Genomic DNA, 22,036 nt, shown 5'->3' on the forward strand with positions numbered 1-22,036 from the left:
CCTGAAGCTGAGGCTCCAAGACTTTGGCCACCTCATGAGAGGAGAAGACTCCCTGGAAAAGACCCTGATGTTGGGAAAGATGGAGGGCATAAGGAGAAGGGGACGGCAGAGGAGGAGATGGTGGGACAGTGTTGTTGAAGTTTGACCAAACTGCGGGAGGCAGTGGAAGACAAGAGTGCCTGGTGTGCCCATGGGGTCACGAAGAGTCGGACACGACTAAACAACAACAACCCTTCGCCCGCCTCCTTCCCTCCGTCTTCCTCGAGTGAGGGAAGAAGAATGAGGAGAAGAAGAAGAGCCGCGGCGGCAGAAGAAGGAAACGCCCCTCTCCGCGTGACGTCACGCCCTCCCCTCCCGCCCGTCCTCCTGGATAGCCGACGCCGGAGCGAATCGAGCGGCTCGCTCTCGCTGCTGTCTCTGGGCTCTGCTGGCGCGGTCTGCCCGGGCGACCCCAAGATGGCGGCGGCGCCTTCGTCGTCGCGGTGGGCGCTGGTGGCGGCGGCGTTAACGGCGGGACCCCGGGGGGCGTCTGCTGCTGCTGCCGCGGGGCTGTCGGCGTCTCCGGCGTGAGGGGGAAGGCCATGGCTGTGGGGCCGTGAGGATGTGCGAGAGCTACTCGCGCTGGCTGCTGCGCGTGTCGACGGCGCAGGTGTGCCAGGCGCTGGGCTGGGACGCTGTGCAGCTCTCCGCCTGCGACCTCCTCACCGACGTCCTCCAGAGGTACCTGCACTCGCTGGGCCGAGGCTGCCGGCGCTACTGCGAGCTCTGTGAGTAACGGCCGCGGGGGGAGGGGAAAGGGGGCGCGGGGGGTCGCCATGGCGACGGGGCTGTCACGGGGAGGGGGGAGGAAGGAATGGGGGCGCACGTGAAGTGATCCTGGGGGAGAGGGCCGTGGGGCTGCAGCGGATATGGGGGAAGTGGCTGTGGGGTTGGCGTGGAGGCGTCACGACGTGGCAGTGGGGCTGGAGCGGATATGGGGTGTGGGGGGGAGTGTGAGGGGCAGAGGAGGGCCTTGGGGTTATCATAGTGGCACGGGGTAGCTGTGGGGCTGGCATGACGTGGCTTTGGGACTGGATCAAATATTTGGGGGACGTGGAGCTGGAGTGGGCATAGAGGTGTCAGGATGCAGCCATGGGGCTGGAGCGGATATGGGGTGTGTGGGGTTGTCGTAGTGTGAGGTGCAGAGGAGGGCCTTGGGGTTATCATCATGGGGTAACTGGGGTGCTGGAGTTAGGTAGGGGGAGCGTGGGGCTGGCATTGGGACTGGAGCAAATATTTGGGGGACGTGGAGCTGGAGCGGGCATAGAGGTGTCAGGATGCAGCCATGGGGCTGGAGCGGATATGGGGTGTGTGGGGTTGTCGTAGTGTGAGGTGCAGAGGAGGGCCTTGGGGTTATCATCATGGGGTAACTGGGGTGCTGGAGTTAGGTAGGGGGAGCGTGGGGCTGGCATTGGGACTGGAGCAAATATTTGGGGGACGTGGAGCTGGAGCGGGCATAGAGGTGTCAGGATGCAGCCATGGGGCTGGAGCGGATATGGGGTGTGGGGTTGTCGTAGTGTGCTAGAATAGATATGGGGAGCGTGGGGTTGGTACGCCGTGACTTTGGGGCTGGAGCGGATATTTGGGGGATGTGGAGATGGGGTGGGCATGGAGGTGTCACGACGTGGCCATGGGACTGGGGGGCGCTGCTTCTTTTAATTTTTTTTTTTAAGTTTTTAAACTGTTTTTAGCTATGCCCTTTTAAATTTGTTGGGAATTATTGGTTTATTGTTGTTGTTTTGGTTATGTATTTTGTGCTTTTATATACTGATTTTATCCTGTAAACCGCCCTGAGACCTGAGGGTATAGGGCGGAATATAAATTCAATAATAATAATAATAAAAATAAAAATATGGGGGGGCAGGATGGGAGGTTGTTGCAGTATGGGAGGCAGAGGAGGGCTGTGGGGTTTGCTATTCATTTTCAGTGGTACCTCGGGTTACATACGCTTCAGGTTACATACTCTGCTAACCCAGAAATAGTGATTCAGGTTAAGAACTTTGCTTCAGGTTGAGAACAGAAACCGTGCTCCGGCGGCGCAGCAGCAGCAGGAGGCCCCATTAGCTAAAGTGGTGCTTCAGGTTAAGAATAGTTTCAGGTTAAGTACGGACCGAATTAAGGAACGAATTAAGTACTTAACCTAAGGTACCACTGTATTTACTTACTGAATTTCTATTCCCTTCATCTGAGACTCACAGGATCGTCTACAGTATAAAAACCGCAAAAGGCATACCACAGTGACAAACAAAATCAATATTCCCTCCACCCAAACGCACATACAGTTTTAAAGGCCGTAGATTGTTTCATCAGCCAAAAGCCTGGGAGAGGACAAATGTTTTTGCCTGGCATCTAAAGATCTGGAACAAAGGTGCCGCGCGAGCTTCCCTGGGGAGACACCCCCCCAAGTTGGTTGTTATAGTGGTGGCATGATTTGGCCATGGGGCTGCAGTCGATGGGGGGGGCATATGGTGTTCTGGAGAGTGAGGTGACTGGAGTAGTGGACACTGGTGTACCATGGAGTTGTTATGGTAAGAAGTGGGTGGGTGGGGAGGACCATAAGGTTGTCATAGTAAGAGAGGGATGCCCACGTGGGTTGTTGTCACTTGACTAATATTGAATGTGGGGGGGGGGAGTAGGATCACTATGTGGTTGTCTTCAGAGGCGGAAGCGGTGCATGGGTCTGTCAGGTTCATGGAGTGAAGGGCTGGAGTTGTCTTACATAAGAACATACAAAAATGGAAACAGGAAGAAATCCCGACGAAAGAAGAATGGAGAATGAAGTTGATGGAATACGCAGAATTAGACAAACTAACGGGGAGAATTCGGAACTAGGGAGACCAAAGATTTACCGAACACTGGAATAAATTTACAGAGTATATTAAAAATATATGTGAAGGACAATTAACGTTTGTAGGCTTTCAAGAAGCTCTGTGATAATAATGGGGGGGGAAATATTGTTTTATAATAATTGTTAAGATTAATTTGGTTAAAAAAAACCCAATACAGATGGAAGAAATGTGAATAATTGTGATAATCTGGAAAATTTCCAGATAGACTGAAAGTCTGAAAGTGGAAAGATTAGAATTGGATGTATATTTTGAATGGAATGTTTTTCCTTTATTGTTATATTTGAAAAGTTTTATAAATATATTTTTTTTAAAAAAGAACATACAAAGAGCTGGCTGGATCAGGCCAGTGGTCCATCTACTCCAGCATCCTGCTCTTACAGTGGCCAACCAGGTGTCTACCAGAAGGGGGGAAAGGGGTTGTTATAAAGATGACAGAGAAGGGGCGTAGTTATGCATTCCTGGACTAGCATTTATTTCACACTGTAGTATTTATTTAGCCCTGGCTAATCCTCAAAGCACTTCACAAACATTATGTTGGCATTCTTTACAAGAGTCCTTTATGGTACCACCGTATGATTATCTCAGTATTGCAGGAGTGGAGCTGAGGCTGAAAACAGCGGCCTACTTAAGTTCACGTGTTCTGCATCCACAAGCATGATGAAAGAGAAGTAAATCCCGTGGAATTAAGAGGGACTTCATCCCAGGAAGACGTGTGTAAGATTAGAGACTCCACGAGTTTGTGGCTGAGGGAAGATTCCACATTTCAGCCTCTTATTTTTTTATTTTGAAATTTCAGTGCCATCTACCACATTGGTCCGGTATACATAATTTTTAGATGTACTATCAGCATTAAGATCAATCAGATCAAAAATAAGAATGCCGCTGATAATCCAGGGCAAAATTGAAATCTAACAACCTTCTGGAATCACATGGGTGAAGGCCTGAAAATATACATTTTTAGTAGGTGCTGAAATGTCATGAGGGTTGGTGCCTGCCTGAGAACAGATGGGAGGTAGTTCCATAAAGAGGGTAAAAAGGTAAAGGGACCCCTGACCATTAGGTCCAGTTGCGGATGACTCTGAGGTTGCGGCACTCATCTCGCTTTATTGGCCGAGGGAGCTGGCGTACAGCTTCTGGGTTATGTGGCCAGCATGACTAAGCCGCTTCTGGCGAACCAGAGCAGCGCACGGAAACGCTGTTTACCTTACCTTCTACTTGCACTTTGACGTGCTTTTGAACTGCTAGGTTGGCAGGAGCTGAGACCGAGCAACGGGAGCTCACCCCGTCGCGGGGATTCAAACCGCCAACCTTCTGATCGTCAAGTCCTAGGCTCTGTGGTTTAACCCACAGCGCCACCTGCGTCCCATAAAGAGGGTGCCACCACAGAAAAAGACCTCCACCTGGCCACTGCCAATTGAACCTCTACTAGCAGGTGTGGGAGTCCTCTGGCCTGCAGAGCTCATGAGGTTTACCAAGGTTTACCAAGCCTCAGTGACTAGCTTACCAAACAGTGCTAGAAATTAGCCAGGTTGCAGGCCCATTTTGCAACTGGTGTGGGTCTAATTGCGACCACATGGGGATCTCTAGTTGCCAGGTTGGCGACTGAGGAAAGCAAAATGTCACTTAGAGAAGGACCTGAAATATTTCCCCTGAAGCTTGAATTTGTTTTATTCTGTATTGTTTTATTTGATATTTTAATGTATTGTAAACCACTTTTGAGATTTGGTATAGAAATGAAATGAAAAGAAGAATAAACCCCATTGCACAATAATTATAATATGCGCCTAGATGTTCCATTGCTGCAAACATAATCTAGATTTAAAGCGCCATTTGGCAATTAGATTATATATCTGAGTTTCTAACACTGTTACCAAGCCATCTGCGGCAACGCATACAAAGTAGGCATAAGAATTTCAAGCTGCACTACTGGAAGGCCCTAGTCAGCTGATTGTAAGGTCAAGGTAAAGGGACCCCTGACCATTAGGTCCAGTCGTGACTGACTCGGGTTGCGGCGCTCATCTCGCTTTATTGGCTGAGAGAGCCGGCGTACAGCTTCCAGGTCATGTGGCCAGCATTACTAAGCGGCTTCTGGTGAACCAGAGCAGCACACGGAAACGCCGTTTACCTTCCTGCTGGAGCGGTACCTATTTAACTACTTGCACTTTGATGTGCTTTCGAACTGCTAGGTTGGCAGGAGCAGGGACCGAGCAACGGGAGCTCACCCAGTCGTAGGGAATCGAACCGCCGACCTTCTGATCGGCAAGTCCTAGGCTCTGTGGTTTAACCCATAGCGCCACCTGCGTCCCCAGCTGATTGTAGTAGTGATCAATTAGGGGTACAGTGACTTCAAGTAACTTGATCCAAAACTGTTTTAGGCTCTATAGGTTGGAACCAAAACTTTAAACCTAGTCTGGTAACTAATTGGCAACACATGAGCAGTAGGAAACCCCAGAATGGCCCACCTGCCATATTTTGTAGCTAGCTGCAGCTTCTAGAATCGCTTGGCACATAGTAGCTAAATCTTGAGTTTATCAATGCCTGATGTTACAGTGGCCAGGCTCTCCTTTAGCTCTTTAGTTGCGTTTTTGGGTATGGAGTTCAGTTTTCACAGAGGGGGTAGATAGGAAAGTGGTGCTAAAGGTAATTGATAGGGTTATATTCTCTGTAAGTGGTGGACCAAAGACTGGGGCTTCTAATGGCCTAGTATCCAGTTTCCCTGTTTGCTCCCTATTTGGGAATTATGGTTGAAGGGAAGAGAAGAGATGAGGATTCCGTTAGATGAAGGAGAAAATGGGTGCATTTAATGTTGGAACAGGGTTGACTGAGGTCAGCCTAAATACCAGATAGCTCCAAAGCAGCAAGCGAGCTGGCAGAAAGAAGGCTGGATAGAAATATTGGTGGCACAGCAGCCTTCTACTCTGCCAGCTTGTTTGTTTGTCTTGAAGGAAGTAATCGTGTAAGAGGGGCACAGATTTAATTGCCATGGGGAACATTATTTTCCTTTCTGGACATAGCAGTGCTGAGCACAACAGGGATTGGTTCCTATTCTCTTCTCCAGTTTGGAGGAGTGTATGGAGACTTACTCTCTTTTTTAATATAATTTTGTTTATAATTTTCATTTATATCACAACAATTATTTAACCATAACTTTAACATTTCCGACTTCAACTCCCTTCCATTTCTGCGGTTCTTTACATTTATTTTCATCCTTTCCTGCATGCTGCAAATTTTCTTAACTTGCCGTATTTTTAGCCTTATAGGACACACTTTTTCCCCTCCAAAAAGCCCGGCAAGCTCGGGGGGGGGGGAATATATTTTTTTCTTTATCCCCCCCCCAAAAAATAGGTGCGCCCTATGGGCCGGTGCACCCTATAGGGCAAAAAATACAGTATTCTTTTACTTGTCTATTCTCTCATATATTCTTGAAACTGCAGGTTTTTACAATAATCCTTTCAATGTCTTGATCTGTTTACAGTTTATTTGTGTATACTCAATAAACGATTTCCATTCCTTTAAAAGTTTGTTTCCTTGATTTCTTACTCTTCCAGTAAGCTTCGCCATTTCTGCATACTCCATTAGTTTCCGTAACCATTCTTCTCTCGTTGGGACCTATGGAGAGTTATTCCCAGTTGAATGGACTTTGGATATGAGGTTGGTGGAGGCAGTCAGGGTTTGGGCAAGTACACAATTTGACTGCCTGCCATTACCAGCCAGTGTGGTGTAATGGTTAACGTGTTGGACTGTGACTTGGGAGATCAGGGTTCGGATCCTGACTCAGCTATGAAACTCACTGGGTGGTCTTGGGCCAGTCACTGTCTTCTCTCACAGGGTTGTTGTGAGGATAAAAGGAGGAGAGGAGAGCTGCTTGGGAGAAAAGCGGGTATATAAATACAATAAACACCAACACAAATATTTGTGGGCCTTTTTGTAATTGAGGTGGGAGGGGGAAATGTTGCAACTGTCAACTACTGTCAGGAATGGATGGGGTGCCCTCTGGTGGTGGATCTGGAGATTAACAAGGCAGTAGGGCATGTTTAGTCACAAAGAGTCAGACATGACGAAACGACTAAACAACAAGAAGTGCATGTTTAATGAATGATCATAGAATCATAGAGTTGGAAGGGACCCGGAGGTTCATCTCACAGGGAAAGCAGTGCTCCCAAGAGACATACAGGTGGATATACATGGACATAGAATGGGATGAAGTTACGAACGCAAAATAAATGGCTCATTGTAGAAATAAGTATCAATTCAGTTGATGTAGGTTGAGGGGACAGTATTGGGCTAAGTGCACTAAGAAGGTAAAAAGCAGATCCATACGTTCTTCAAAGGACAGTTCATCTGTCCCAGGGATAGTGGAGATCTTGAACTGTTACCTGGCCCAAATCAGTAGTTCTGTAACTTCTTATGGAGCACCAGAACAGGCTGCCCCTGTTCCTCCACCATCCACATGTCGAGATGCTGCCCACCTTGATTTCGTACCCTCATCATTCAGAGCTCTAAACAGGGGTGTGTTGGTAATGTGCCTAGAGTAGACCTCTCCCTTTCATACCTTCCCCTAACACTGGGGAGATGGGACTAGCAGAGGATGTGATGATACTCCATACAGATGGTCCAAATAAAACTAGTGTCTGTGGTGGTGCTGGTGGGGAACTAACAAGGGTAAACTGTTCATATTTATATGGCTGCACAATAATGTATATACTTTCAGCTGCTAAAAAGGTGACTGAGGAGTCATGTGAGCTTACATGAGCCTAAGACACCTGCAGCCACATGGACACCTCGTTGTCTTTAAACTCTACCACATGGTGAAATACATATTTTTATATCCCTGCAACCAAATGGGTTTCCCAGAGGGGCTCCCTTGTGGAGGTCGTGTTGATGGTGATGGAGGAATGCATTGGAATTAAAAGAGACAGGAAGTCTTCCAGGTCCCTGCCCGTCCCCTTCTGTTCCCCACAAATTATCATGAGGCATCACTTTTCTGCATCTACACATAGGTTGAGCCACTGGCATGCTGACTTGCTTCTGTAATTCTTGGCCACCTGAGTTTGACGCACCATCATGTATGGATATAAATTATTCCAATGGCGCTGTAGCCTTGTGCACATATATTTTAAAAGTCTGAACTAGAAGTAGAAACAAATATTTTAAATGTGAGTAGTGCAGTGTCAGGTGTTTAGGACCTAAAGAACCCTGTGAAAAAGTGTTGATATTCCTAGTTGCCAGAATCAGATTTTTGGACACCCAGGCAATGAGGCAGCTGGGACTTTTCTTGACAGTGATTTGCTGCTTTTCCTTTTAAAGCTACTAAATCAACATATTTCTTATGCACTTGCAATGTTTGCTTTCAAAACCTTTCCTTTTCTTTTTTAACAGATGGCCGGACAGATCCAATTTTGGAGGATGTAGGTGAAGCCTTCAACCTTATGGGGGTCAACCTGCAGGAGCTGGAAGATTACATACTCAATATTGAGCCAGTCACTTTTGCGCATCAAATCCCCTTATACCCTGTCAGCAAGAATAATGTCCTGCAGTTCCCCCAGCCTGGAAGCAAAGATGCAGAAGAGAGGAAAGAGTATATTCCTGATTACATGCCACCCATTGTCTCTTCTCAAGAAGGTGAGAAATTAATAATTTCTTTGCTTTGTTTTTATCTGCTTGTTTTTGAGCAGTAATTCCTGCTCGCTTGCATTTCAGGAAGCCTGGAGTCTGCTACCTTCTGTTTCACATTGTGAGGATATGTTACAGCTAGCAGCAGAATTGAGTGTTGCAATAACGTGTAGTGGCAGGCAGCACATTTTGCTGTTCAGGTTTACCATGGTAGTTCCACTGGCTTCATTGACAAATGGCTCAAAGAGCTGCCATTGTAGGAAATGGAGCTGGGTTATAATCACTGCCCAGCCCTGTTAGGTTTGGGACAATTCACTAATGTCCCAGCATTGGTTTCCCAGATAAAAGTTGTGAAGAAACTGAATTAAAAACATTGTAGGGTTAAGATTGGTCATGGGGTGCATTACAACTTGGCATGTGAGCAAAGCATATTGGGATGTGTATTAATGTGCCAAATTGCCACTTAGACATTCACCTGGTCACTATGGGTGAGTAAGAATAACAGGGAAGTAGCCAGGTTTTTTACCGTGGAAAAAGTAGGTTCTCTTCACCACCACCTCTTTTCAGGAATTTAATGTGCTAAGAATTGCTTCAAAAGACATGGCAAGTAGGTAGGCTGGTGAACGGTTTGGAACGCTGAATGAACTGTGCCTCAGAACCCACTTACACAGATGGCCAGTAATATGTCGGTGAGGATAAAGTGGCGCAAAGAGTCCTTGTACCTGAGAAGGTTTTCGTTCCAGTGATAGGAGTGCTATTGTAGGGTTGTATGTTTGCTCCTCTTGAAGTGTTGTGTAGGGTTCGTGAAACCTGGGGGGCTACTGTGGCTGCATATTTCATACAGTTCTCTTGAACATAAAAGAAAAAGTTAGAAATGTTTCCTTTTTCTACAAAAATCAAGGTGTCCCGTCCCAAATCAAATCTCTACATATTTTTTATAATTTGGCAGGTTTAAGCCACTTTTGAGGGGCTGCTATGCCTGCAAATTTCATCCACTTCTGTCTGCTTTGATTTCCTATTAAAGTGACATTTGTTTTCAGTGAAGCTGCTTCAGATCCCAAGCATGAGCAACTCGGAACAGATTGGGCCAATTCCTAAAATGACAAATACAAATAGGAACCAAACCTTGTGCCCTGTGCAGATTTCGTGGTACTGGTTGTTGCATTTTTTTGTGAGTTATATAGTATTAGACATCACTTGGATAGCAATTGCAGTTACAGTGGTACCCCTGAAGCGAATGCAATCTGCGTCTCTGCGCATGCGCGGGTTGCGATTTGCTGCTTCTGCGCATGTGCATGCGGTCATTTTGACCGTCTGCGCATGTGAGAGCGGTGAAGCCCAGAAGTAACGTGTTCTGTTACTTCCGGGTCGCCGTGGAGTGCAACCCGAAAGCGCTCAACCTGAGGCAACTTCAACCCGAGGTATGACTGTATTTATATTATATTTTAGTGTTTTTGACACCTGCTTTGAACTAACGACATGAGCAAAGCCAAGGTAGAAATAAATAAAAGTTCCTATGGACTGTGTAAAACTTGCATCCTAAAGGCACACATTCCTCATGCAGTGACATTCAGTTCATCTGAAGCAAAATGTGGCAGCTCTATATCATATGAATCTGCCTGGACCATATGATCTTTGTCACAACCTGTCTTTTGAGTCCCACCATATTTTGAATTTAGGCACAAGATGACCAGAAAGGGGGCTTTCCTCCATAACTGGAAAACCCTGAACAGCAAAATGTGCTCCTGCCTGCCACTACTCATTATTGTAAACCTTCCTCATATTGCTCCAGCTCTGTGAGCGTTTTGATCACACCTTTCTGCGTCTTTTCCAGGCCTGCGACACCCACTTTGCAATGCAGCCACCAAACTGCACATTGTATTCCAAGCATGGTCACACCATAGATCTGTGCTATGTATTCATTTAATGCTCCAATGTTGCGGATGCATGGAACCAACACACAGAGAAGTGTTGCCAACAACCTGCTTCCATTTCAAGCTGCATAATTCAGAATCTGAAGCGCTTTCTGCCAAATAGAGCTAACCGTGGGTTGCATTCAGTGTTCTGCACATGTGGCTCCGCTGGTCCAATGAGACTTAACGTTTCCTCTCCTTCCGTGCACCACAAAATCTCTGGGTGGGTGTGTCCCCCAAACCCCAAATCTGGTTTTGACAGTATGGGAGGGGCCTGCACCAGTGGAGTTCCAGTATAGGATACAGCCTCACATGCTATATTCTTGAGCCAGTGTTGGCTGCAATGTTGTGAGTGGCCCTTGAGAATTTATTTATTCATACATTTATCATGGGTGAAACTTGATAGTTTCTTCTCACTTTATTATCTCTCTCAAATATTTTGTATGTCTGTAGCTATTGAGAAGTGAAGTTTTTGTTTTTAGTGCCTATTGCTTGGATAATTTTTCTGTGGTGGAGACTTTTGTGTATTTACTATAACCCATGACCAGCAGGTGTTGCTCTCCTACCTTATAAATGACTCGGGTTAGTGCTCTTGTCTGCTGCGTGTGCTGGTCTTTGTGAGCTGAAATACCACATTCAAGCTTAAACAAATTGCTGCCTTCTGGATATAGAATTAGTTTATTTTGCTTGCCATTCGATGTAAATAGATATGATCGCCTCCATATCTAGGGAGGAACAGATCTTCCCTTTTCTCTGTTGAGACAGAGATTCTGTTTTGTATAATCCTGATTAGATCAAAGATAGCTGCTTTGTTTAGCATGAAAGGCCATTGCAAGAATGGAGGACCATTGCTAAACAGTGGATTTAGATTCATATACTTAATAAGCTTGTAGTTATGAGCACAGTGCATTAGGAAATACAGTGGGTGGACGTATTTCATATATAGTACCTTGAGTAGTCTCCAGTTGAGATATTTAGAGTTGAGTTATATTTAGAGTAGACCTGTTGAAATTAATGGGCCTCAGTTATGTCTTCAGTTTATCTGGGTCTACTCTGAGTAGAACTAACATTGGATAAAACCCATTGTGTTTTTAGGGTGTCTGTCTTGATCATAGGCAAGAATGAGGTACCCTATGAAAGCAAAGAGCATGCCACTGTGTCAATTACCAATTCTGTCATTTTGCCGGAAAAGCAAATTCATTACTAATTCAAGAAAAGGGACAAATCCCCAAGGCTGGTTGTTACATAACTACCTCTCTTCAGTTGTTGGCTAACCTGTGATGAGACAGAAGCCCGGTGGAATGGAAGGCAATAGTTTGAGAGAGGTAGTGACCATGCGAATCGGGCAGAGAAGGAATGGCGTTTGGGATTGAATGTGATGGGTGAAAGCAGACTTGGGGAAAGAAAGGTGAGGAAGTAGCAGATATAGGGAAGCAAAGTAATGATGAATCATAGGAAGGGTGGCTGGAACAGACACAAAATTGGGGAAGCTGAGATTTATAAAATGATGCAGCAGCTGTTGGTGGTAGAGTAGGGTTGAAACCTGTGTGTCTTGGGTCTCTGTGGGAGACCTTGCTGAGCTGCTGTTATGTGTCACAAATTTTTGGATGAAAACCTATGTGACTTGCTTTTGGGAGACGCAAAGCCGCCATTACACAGGAATACCTGCATTGTGTGTCACCCTTTGGAAACAGTGAGGAGTGCCCATTTCTCCTTCTCTCTTTTCATTTTGAATCGTAATTTTAGTAGCCATGATAGGCTGCCGGTTTTCAGGCAGCATGTTTTGGAGGAAGAGAAGCTTTGCCGTGCTACGCTCTTAAGTCTGTATTGTATAGCCAGCCTTCCTGTCTCCCCTTTCCCTTGCATTTCTGGCTAGGAGGCCAGCCTGAAACAGCTTCTCCTGTCAACTACCCATGCCTGGTGGTTAAGTACTGTAAAAGTCTGTGTTAAGTTCCCTCTGCCATTCCACTTGTCAAGTGCCAGACACTGATTGCTTTTTGTACAAATGAGCTTCCATGTATGCATCAACCTAGCAGGGAGAAGCAACAGGAGAAACGGACAAAATGAGAAAGGCAGCCAAGCTTGAGAAGCAGACAGATGATGCCGTTAGAGAAGAGCCAGTAGGGAAGACAGATTTCAAAGGGAGAATAATATGGGATGTGAGCAGAGACTGGGCAGGTGAGGGGGGGGGGAGTCTGCTCAGTATTGAGTATTCCCCCCCCCGAGTGTCAATCAAGTGGTCCTTTTGAAAATATTTGCCTGAGATCTTGCTTGATGTAGTTAACAAGGAGAATACTGCAAGAATACTGGTTAGAAGGATTTGTTTGCCTTAAAAACACAGCTGAAGGTGCATGATGAGCCTAGATAGGTAGCTACCCCAAGACTGGGAAATTCAGGCTATTAATCAATCTATGGGATAAGTACAAGTGAAGGATGCAGCCTGTTGCGACTGTAGCATCATTTTGAATAAATTAGGTGTTGTGTTGAAGGTTAAGCTTAGCTCTCTGCAGTGGCTGGAATTTTTATTTACTTCCATGCAAATTCTTTAAAAAATTAAATGAAAATTGCCCGTTTAATGCTTCAACCTATATAAAAGGACACAATTTCAGAGGAAGAGCGTAATAGTTTTTTCAGTTCAGCCACCTGCTGGGAAAAACCCAAACCTGTTCTATGGTGCATAAAACCTGCTAATTAGATCCTAAATTATTTACATTGAAGGAGAAATTGCACTGCTGAGATACAAAATGCTGTTTTAGTTTCATTGTCATGGGGTCAAGAATAAAGGAGAACGTCTACTGAAAAAGAAGCCCATTATTCCGTATATTTGGGGCTAATAGAAAGAGGGAAACCAAATAGTCCATTGAACACAGATGTTACCCACACAGTAGGGAGAGCATTTTTAATCTCTATTTAATTCTTGGAATAGCTTGGCAATGAAGTGTCTGCCAGTAACCTTCCCTTATATTAAGAATACACCTTAATGCCTCTAGTTACAGAGGGCAAAGTTAGAAAGCTTTTCAGTATCTTGCTAATAATTGCATCTCATGAGGATATGGTACACCCCCCCCCCCCAATTTATATACAAAATATTAATTGGTGGGCTCCAGTATTTCCAAAGCTTTTTACTTATTTGTAATTCTGGTAAGATTCAATTTTGATGGGAGTCAAGCTTTGTATCTATTCCAAGAGAGACCCAAGAATTATCGCTTCATAAGTCTGTTGGATTTCATATGTAAGATTTAATCCCCATATTGCCGAAATTAGCAATTGATGCTGATGAACACAATACTGTAGTGGAAGAATAGAATGGATTCTTTAAAGGAAAGCCGAGAATACATAGGTGCTCTGTTTTGGTCCATATATATCTCTAGAAAGGGCCTATAGCTTTATGGGGGGGGGGGGGAGAAAGTTGTGTAGCACCTTAAAGACTAATAAATTTTCTTTGACATAAGTTTTTTTGGCTCATCTGACACAATGTGGGTTCATGTGGCACGCTATAATCTGTGGGTCTTTAAGGTGCCACGGACCCTCTGTTGTTTTTGCTGCAAGAGACTAACACAGTTACTCCTCTGAATATGTGCAATTTTAGATCTGTTTTCGGATTTTGATTTGTCAGACAGACACTTGCTTTAAGTTGTTCAGTACAAATGTTGTGATAAGAGAGTCACTAAATTTAATTAAAAATCTTTCTTCTTATATTGACCTTAAAGCTGGGTTTGGTTTAATTGGCCTATACAGTCCCTGCTCTGAGGACCGTAGGCCATTGATGTCTGTGCCATTTTTGTTTAATCTTCAGCATTTATCTCCCACATTTTTTGATGACGAAGTTTCCATACTAGTTTCTGAAGCTGGCAGGGCGCTTGTATCCATTACAGTGGTAACTATGAGGAATCTTCGTAGAGATCTCGGATCTTTTTTCTAAAAAGGAACTTCTTCCTTTGAGCTGTGCTGATGCTAAGTTTAATGTGATTTGATAAAAGGCCCAAGCCACATAAGTGGATGATGGATAATATTAAAACCCTTAACTTGTACCCTATTAAGTATGTAGGAATTTTGCTTAGGCAGAATCATATGCGGGCAGGGCATCTGGAATCGACAAGACTTCTAATGGTACAAGTGACTAAGACCCTGTTAAACTTTGCCCACTTTCAAGAAGGTCATTTAGACAAGATCTTAGACAAGTGGCACATGTTACAGAAGTGTGGGGTGGGCAAATGTCATCAAACTGGAAACTCCCCAAATTTCTTTTTGCTCTTAAACCTCCCACATGACGCTCCTGTTCTCATGATGAAATTCGAGGTTGGGTTTCCTTCGCTATTGCCCACAATTTGTATAGTTTTGCTTCCATAATGGTTAAATTAAAGCATATACTCTATATGAGGTTGCCTAAAAAATGTTACACGGAGCAAATTTCCAATAGATATGTACGAAATTGTTGTTGTTATTTAAATTTATATTCTGCCCATCATTTGCAGGTCTCAGGATGGTTGACAACGTATAATTACGTTGTTTTAAACTAGGCAATTCTTACCATTTTATTTTTCTGTTAAATCTGATTGTGGTTTTCCAGACAATTTTTTTCCACATTATGCGATGAGAGCATTTATTGCTTTGATGCGTCATGCTGTGCTCACAGCATATGTTTAAGGTCTGTGTGTGCTTATTGTCATCTTTACATTTGTTGCCAGAGAGAAGTAGAAGATAATTTCTCATTATATTTTGTAGTTCTGCCTATATAGTTCCCCTTGGGAAACGACTTTGAAAGAGATTACTGGGCCAGTTGCTTTTTGGAACAGTAGTGAGATAATCTGTTACTTATTGGTTGATAGGAATAAATATATTTATGTACAAAGGTTCTGTGTTTACTCTATCAGCCCAATAGATCAGACAAAAATGTATAGCACAAAATGGAGCCCAGTGTAAAAATGTACATTCCTTACAACTTGCGTATATTTCCATTTTTGTAATGACCACTGGTTTTTGGCAAATAAATTTGACTCTTGGGGGGCTAATGATTTTAGTTTCATAGCATGATTATTTCAAGGATTTTTTTTTTAAAAATCCCATAATTGAGCCGTCATTCCATTTTGTTCTCTCTCACTGCATTTCTTGTTAATGTTTTGCTTTATTTGGTGGTCACTTTGCTTCCTGTACTGTGTACAACTTGAGGATCTCATTACATTTGGAGCATCAGGAACCTTTCTCCCCCAGAATCCATCTGTTTCAAATTAGTCTAATAAGCACAGTCCACAGGGAACTCCCTTGTTCTGTGTATAGAGCTCTTGAGGAGTTCCTATTCATTTAATAACGTCTGTTGATAAGTTCCAGGCAGATTGTGCCCATTGTGTATGGTGGAGGCATATTTCCCTTCTTTGGTTTCGCACATTTTTTTTTAAAAAAATATCTTATTTATATATTTTTAAATAAATGGGTGTTTGCTGGGTATCACAAATAAAAACTAAGCATGAGCAATTAAAAAAGAACAACAGAAAATGCAGTGTGCAACTGATTTTGAAAGGAAAATCATACATCAGTAGTTTTTTTCAGTTCCCGTTCATTTCTGCCTTATTTTCCTCGCCAGTCCCAGTTTGCATGTTTTGTGTTTCTGCACGTGTCTCTTCCCAAAAGCCTTAAGGTGTTCCAAGCCTGCCACCATCTTCTGCTAAAAGAACATGAACAGAAAACCCCAAATTCTGCAAAACCCACACGGAATTGCAGGAACGAAATAACATCCAGATTTCTGCACTGTTTCTACTTGTAGCATATGTGAGTTGTACATGGGGTAGAATATGGGGATAAAAATGTAATTTTTTCACCACCACTGCCGTCACAACTGATAATGTAGTTACTACACTGAAATGCTAGGTGCTGTTTCTTTAGGGCTCATATATGTGGATATAAAGCCTTCTGCTTTATTGAAATCATGAAGCGTTCCATAAATTGTCTCCCCCTTTATTTCTTGGTGTTACTTGAGCCAGCAAGGATGTATTTGAGCATCTTCAACAGAAATGTGGCATCTATGGGAATATTTCACCTTAAGTGGATGGACACATCACACCTCTGATTTGGAGGTTGAGGGCAAAATGCATGAGCATGTTGTGGAGTAGACAGTTGCCTTTGCTGCTGGGGTATACTGCCAGCAATAATCCCACTAGAATATGAACATAATCCAATACCAATAACGGGGTTTAGTTATAAAGTAACTAAGGAAGTAACAATGCATTAGCCGGAAAAGGAGGAGATGGTAACTTTATAGTGACATGGCAGAAGGCCTTCTCGGTTGTGGTGCCCACCCTGTGAAACGCCATCCCATCAGATATCAAACAGAAAAACAACTGTGTGACTTTTAGAAGACAGCTGAAAGCAACCCTATATAGGGAAGTTTTTAATGTTTGTTTTATTAGGCTTTTACAGTCGTACCTCTGTTTACGTAACCCTACGGTTACGTGAACTTTGGGGTGTGCACATGGCAAACCCGGAAGTATTTTACTGGGTTTTGCCATGCGCACATGCGCAGAAGCGGTCCTCAGGTTGCGGAAACCTCGGGATCCAACCGGACCTCCAGAAGGGATCCCGTCCGCAACCAGAGGAACCACTGTATATGTGTTGGAAGCCACCCAGAGTGGAACAGTCCTTTCCCTCAAGGAACCTGTGTCTGCAGGGTAAATTTGGTTGAAAAATCAATAAAAGATATTTTTGAAAACCCACAGTGTTCATTTATGGTTGTGAGGAACATTGTGGTCATGAGTGTCTGTACCTGGAAGAAGGGAAAGGGTCACTATGGAAGGTGCTTGACTAATGCAACTAGTCATTTTGGATGTGCCGGAAGAACACCTTTCTGAGGCCTGACTCGGATGGGTTTTCTTTTTCCTTTTTAGGTTGGGATACAAAGCATGTCTATTTGAAAGCAGGTTCTTACTGAAAATTAATGATGCTTGCATCCGAGGAAGTGTGGTTGGGAATTGAGGGCGTTGGATTGCTTCCCTACCCTACCCCACTGGATCGGGGCAGGTTACATCATTTCCTTATCTCATGTTAAGCTGCAAGAGAGTTAAGTTTGCCAAGACCACCCAATGAGACTCCAGGCTAAGCAGGAATTTGAACCCAACTGTTGCATGGCAACTTTTGCTATACTCCTTGGCTTCCAGTGGGTGGACTGGAAAACTCCCCTACCAGCTTTTTGTGCATCCCACCCACCTCCCCAGTATAGGAATAAATATGTGGTATTTTGTTAATGTTCTGGTGTCTCGTAGGTATATGTGTGTGTGTTTTCTTTTGGCTTGTTGTCAGTATTCAGGCTGGCTTTGTGATTTTAAATATTGGGGGCTCATTTTCGGATAATAAGAGTTTACAAGACTCTTTATATTGTGTAAAGTACTTTTTCCTGTGTTAGCTTTTGGTCGTTCCCCCCCCCCCCCATGCGTGCCACTCTAACTCTGTCTGACAGACGCAATTGGGAATACCAAGGAGGAAATGGCAGGTTTTGCCCAGTCAGCTTTGCTCAGGAAGTCTCCGTGCCATAGGAAGGGAGAGAAACTCACCTTTCATTTCCCCTCAAGTCCGGCATGTTCAGATTAACTTTAAAGGAGAACGTGGTGCTGTTTGGCGGAGTTGGCCTCCAATAGCGCTTTGCCTCTGCGTGGAGCCCATCTCAGCAGGCGATGCTGAGTCCCTGGCCAGGAAAGCTCTTTTAGCTAAGCTGCTGGGTATCCTATTGCAAATTAAATACGAAACAAAGCAATGCTTGATTTTGTATGGGAAAACTTAAAAGCATCCATTAAAGAGGCTTTTATTTCTGTGCCATGTGCCTTTAAAGCCACAGCGGCACCAAAGGCGCAACTTTTTCTGGATTTTTTTTTTTTATATTAGAAAACAGTATCCGCCAAATGACGGAATTTGCATGCATAGCAAATTTATATGTGTTGTTAATGCAGACGCCATTGTTTCAAGAATTGGAAGCGCTGCAGAGAGGAAACAATTTTATATATGATTTTGGGTTTTGTGGACCTGACCAAATCTTAAACAGCAAAACGACGAAATAGAATGACATTTGGTGAAAGAAAACCTGCCGGGTTTTAGTAATAACACCATGGCTGTTATTCCTTAAGAAATGTACGTACTGCCTTTCCATTTATTAGAAAAAAATAATCAAGGTGTCTTACAAAAAAAAAAACCCCTCACAAAATACTAAAATAAAAAACAGACTGAAACAAGGATCAGTACTTAATTATAAGATTGATATAGTTCCTTAGGGTGTTCAAAGTGTTTCATCAACATTGCTTAAGTAATTCCTCACTGACCAGGCACCAGACCCAGACTCAACTTGATCATGCCATTGAATTTGCCCTTCTGAATAATTGTGCAATGCACAGTGATCTCTAGTGTATTTGTTTGGTGTTGGGGTTTTTTTGGGGGGGGAAAGCACATAATAAAATATGTGATTGATAACTGAAGGGAGACTTTCCTCCTCACCTGAAATAACTCATGTTTGCTGACCTTTAGGACATATTTACATTTTTCCTCTGTAGAGAACTGTTTGTTAGGAAAGGCAGAAACTTTCTTTATTTCGCTTTTCATTAGAGTTACAGAATGTGAGGCTGATCACCCTTTTTTCTGGATGTGAAGGAAATCTGCAGACCCTGACTAAGACACCTTGGTTCAGAGGTTACTGTACTTCTGTCTACTACCTCACCACCTAACCTCAGGTGGTGGGAGGACATTTTTATGTGAAAAGCTTTAAGGACGTAGTTGAAAAGCAGAACCGTGGCATCGTAGAATTGGAAGGGATCCTGAGGATCATCTAGTCCAACCCCCTGCAAATCAGGAATATGCAGCGTGTCCCTTACGGGGATCAAACCTGCAACCAGTGGCGCTGCTGCAAGGAGGCTGTTGCTGTGGCTGTGGCTGTGGCTGTGCCCCACTAGGGCAGGCCACTCCGGTTGAAAAGCAAATGCGAAAATTCCAAATAAATCAACCTAAGCGAGCGAAACTGAGGCCAAGAGAGAGCTTTTAATCCACGTGGCAGAAGTGAGAAGGTTTGGGGCTTTGGGCTGTAACAGACACTTACTGATGAGAATCCTGTAAAGTGCTAATTCTACATTACACATAGAATGTAGGATGGATGTCCATGCTGATAGGCCATGGGCCTATCTGTGGGTGCAGTTAATCGCACGGCAAGATTTCCTTCATAGAGGAAGGTTTAGAAGATGAATGCACGGGACTGGTCTGCAGTTTTGCACCCTCTTGTGCCTGCACATTCGAGAGTAAAGAAGCAAATATAACCGATAGCAAATGAATGCGATTATTTATTTATTCGCGAATTTATTTATTTATTCGCGAATTTATTTATTTATTCGCGAATTTATAAGTTGCACTTTTGTAATAAAATAAAAACAACAAGGTATTAAAAACAAAGTTGGGAAAGATATCTGTAAGAACTTAATTTTAAAACATTAATAAAGACCGATTGGGTTACAAAGAAAATGCATGTTGCAAAGGCCTGTCCAAACAAGAAAGTATTCCGGAGACATCTGAATGGAGGAAGGGAAGGATGGTACCTTTCTAGCCCTTGGCGGCTAGGAGTTCCATAGGGCAGGGTCTGCCAGACTAGACGGCTCAGTGTGAATTCAGTTACTCTAAACCGGCAGTAGCCAACATGGTGCCTGTTGGTTTACAACTCTTAACAATTGGTTATACTGGCTCCGGCTGATGGAGTTAACTTCGCTTGCTCTAAACAATGTATGCACCTCTTTAACCTGGCCTTTGACACCTGAGATATGTGTTTTTGGGACCCACCCTATTCCTGTGACTGTTAATTTGTTTTAAATTGTTTTCAATGTTGAATTTTAAATGGTTGCAACCCAACCTGGGACCTGCTGGTGAAGGGCGGGAAATAAATTGACACTGTCGTTACATTGTCTTTGTAGTTGTTGTTTTCTATACAGTTCAACAATATTTCAGTATGTCCTGATAAAAACGTCTGCATTCAGGTCTGATCGCTGGTGCTGAATTGCTAGAAACATCGGTGGCGTTTCTCTAGACATATTAATATCAAGCCCACATGCTGTATATATCTCTGTATAATATCTGTCATCTCTGTATGACTCCACATGTCATTTATATTTTCAATATTATTGAACAATAATTAGGAATTTTATCTAGCAAACATTGAACTTGGGGAGAATATTTTGATGCGATCCAAATTATTTTGGAATATTCTATGGACTGTGGCTGATCTTTTCCTCTCTGCCACAAACATGTAACACCGGTTGTAAAAGAACTGTACAGTATTTCCAAATTTCTTAGTTTAGGTGGCTACATACCTCTTCAGTTGAAACACGTTATTGGCTAGGTCCTCTCAGAAGGGTTCAAGTTAGAATTTTCCTACCCGAGGAATGGCAGCAAAGAAAATGCAAGGCTACTATTCTTGGCTATTGTGACATTCAAAGCGACCTCTTTTCTCTAAATGTTTGCATACCGATACGCGAGTATTCATTTGTTGGAACAATAATCTCTGCTGCGCTGGTTCCGGCTAAGGTAAAGTAATCAAAGTTTGTTCTATGGTGCTTTCCTTAATTGGGACTGGTGTGGCTTTGGGAGCAGCGAAGGAGGGAGAACACCCCTGTTTGGGAGCTTGCGTAAGAGCACGTGCTATTTAAGCATTTCACAACATGCAAGTTGGCACCGATGCCTGTGAAACACACAACTATTCTGAGGTGGCGCCTGTAGTTTACTAAAGGCTAGGTGGACGGATACTTTCAGATTCTCTAAAGTCCGTTTTTCTAGAGCTTTTGGGCCAGCTCACGGGATGGAGAGATGAAAAACATCGTCGTCGGTGTCTCCCAAATTGTCCTGCTGTGCAAATCAATTGCTACGGTGTAGATTTCTGTTGTTGCAAAGAAGTGTTGTGGCCAGAGGGGAGCCATTGGCATGTGGTGGGCAGCAGGAGTTTGTAGGTGGACCATCATAACTGGAGTCTGTGTTGGAAAGACAGCCTTGCAGGTTGCCAGATAATGTGGAAAGGGATGCCATGGGCCAGTGTGGTGTAGTGGTTAAGAGCGGTGGACTCGTAATCTGGTGAACTGGGTTCGCGTCTCCGCTCCTCCACATGCAGCTGCTGGGTGACCTAGGGCTACTCACACTTCTCTGGAGTCTCTCAGCCCCACTCACCTCACAGTGTGTTTTTTGTGGGGGAGGAAGGGAGAGGAGAATGTTAGCCGCTTTGAGACTCCTTAAGGGAGTGAAAGGCGGGATATCAAATCCAAACGTCTCTTCTTCTTCTTCTCTATACCAGCTGTGGGAAATCATGAAGACATAGATGCATTTTCATCTTAAGGGCCGGAGGGGAATGAGTGTTGTTATTTTTAAAGACTGGGTCCAGGAAATGAAAAGCAACACAGGCCTGTGCCTCTTGGATGGGAGACCATCCAGAAACCACATTCAAGCTTCTTCAGATGCAAAACAGCATATCTTCTTTGTTAGCAATATTCCCAAGTTCTCAGGGCAACTTACAGCAAGGGATTGGTATGCAGATGACACTCATCTCTGTTTGTCCCTTTCATCTAAATCAGATGAGGCCACGCAGATGTGGCTTGGCTGCAGCATTGAGCTGGATAAATTCAA

The 22,036-nt window shown here is 43.9% G+C and overlaps 1 protein-coding gene and 1 long non-coding RNA gene across 3 annotated transcripts in view; one reads left to right on the forward strand and one right to left on the reverse strand.

Moving 5' to 3' along the window:
• Positions 1-367: 367 nt before the first annotated feature.
• The window catches only part of TAF3 (TATA-box binding protein associated factor 3), a 145,449-nt gene continuing 123,780 nt past the window's right edge, over positions 368-22,036 (forward strand). Inside the window, exons 1-2 of one of the 2 annotated variants that reach the window (XM_083700122.1) lie at positions 368-767; positions 8,268-8,510. In XM_083700122.1, the coding sequence (XP_083556248.1) occupies positions 602-767; positions 8,268-8,510 (409 nt within the window). In that variant the 5' untranslated portion in view covers positions 368-601. The remainder of the gene's footprint in view (positions 768-8,267; positions 8,511-22,036) is intronic. The other variant, XM_083700123.1, reaches the window with a different exon arrangement.
• Positions 9,128-21,444, reverse strand: LOC310826317. The gene is made up of 3 exons (XR_014555735.1): positions 20,737-21,444; positions 17,956-18,125; positions 9,128-9,349 (listed from the first exon to the last, which is right to left on the reverse strand). It is a non-coding gene; the product is annotated as an uncharacterized lncRNA (long non-coding RNA).

Source organism: Podarcis gaigeae (genome assembly GCF_964106915.1).
Source record: "Podarcis gaigeae genome assembly, chromosome: 10".
NCBI classification, from domain to species: Eukaryota; Metazoa; Chordata; class Lepidosauria; order Squamata; family Lacertidae; genus Podarcis; species Podarcis gaigeae.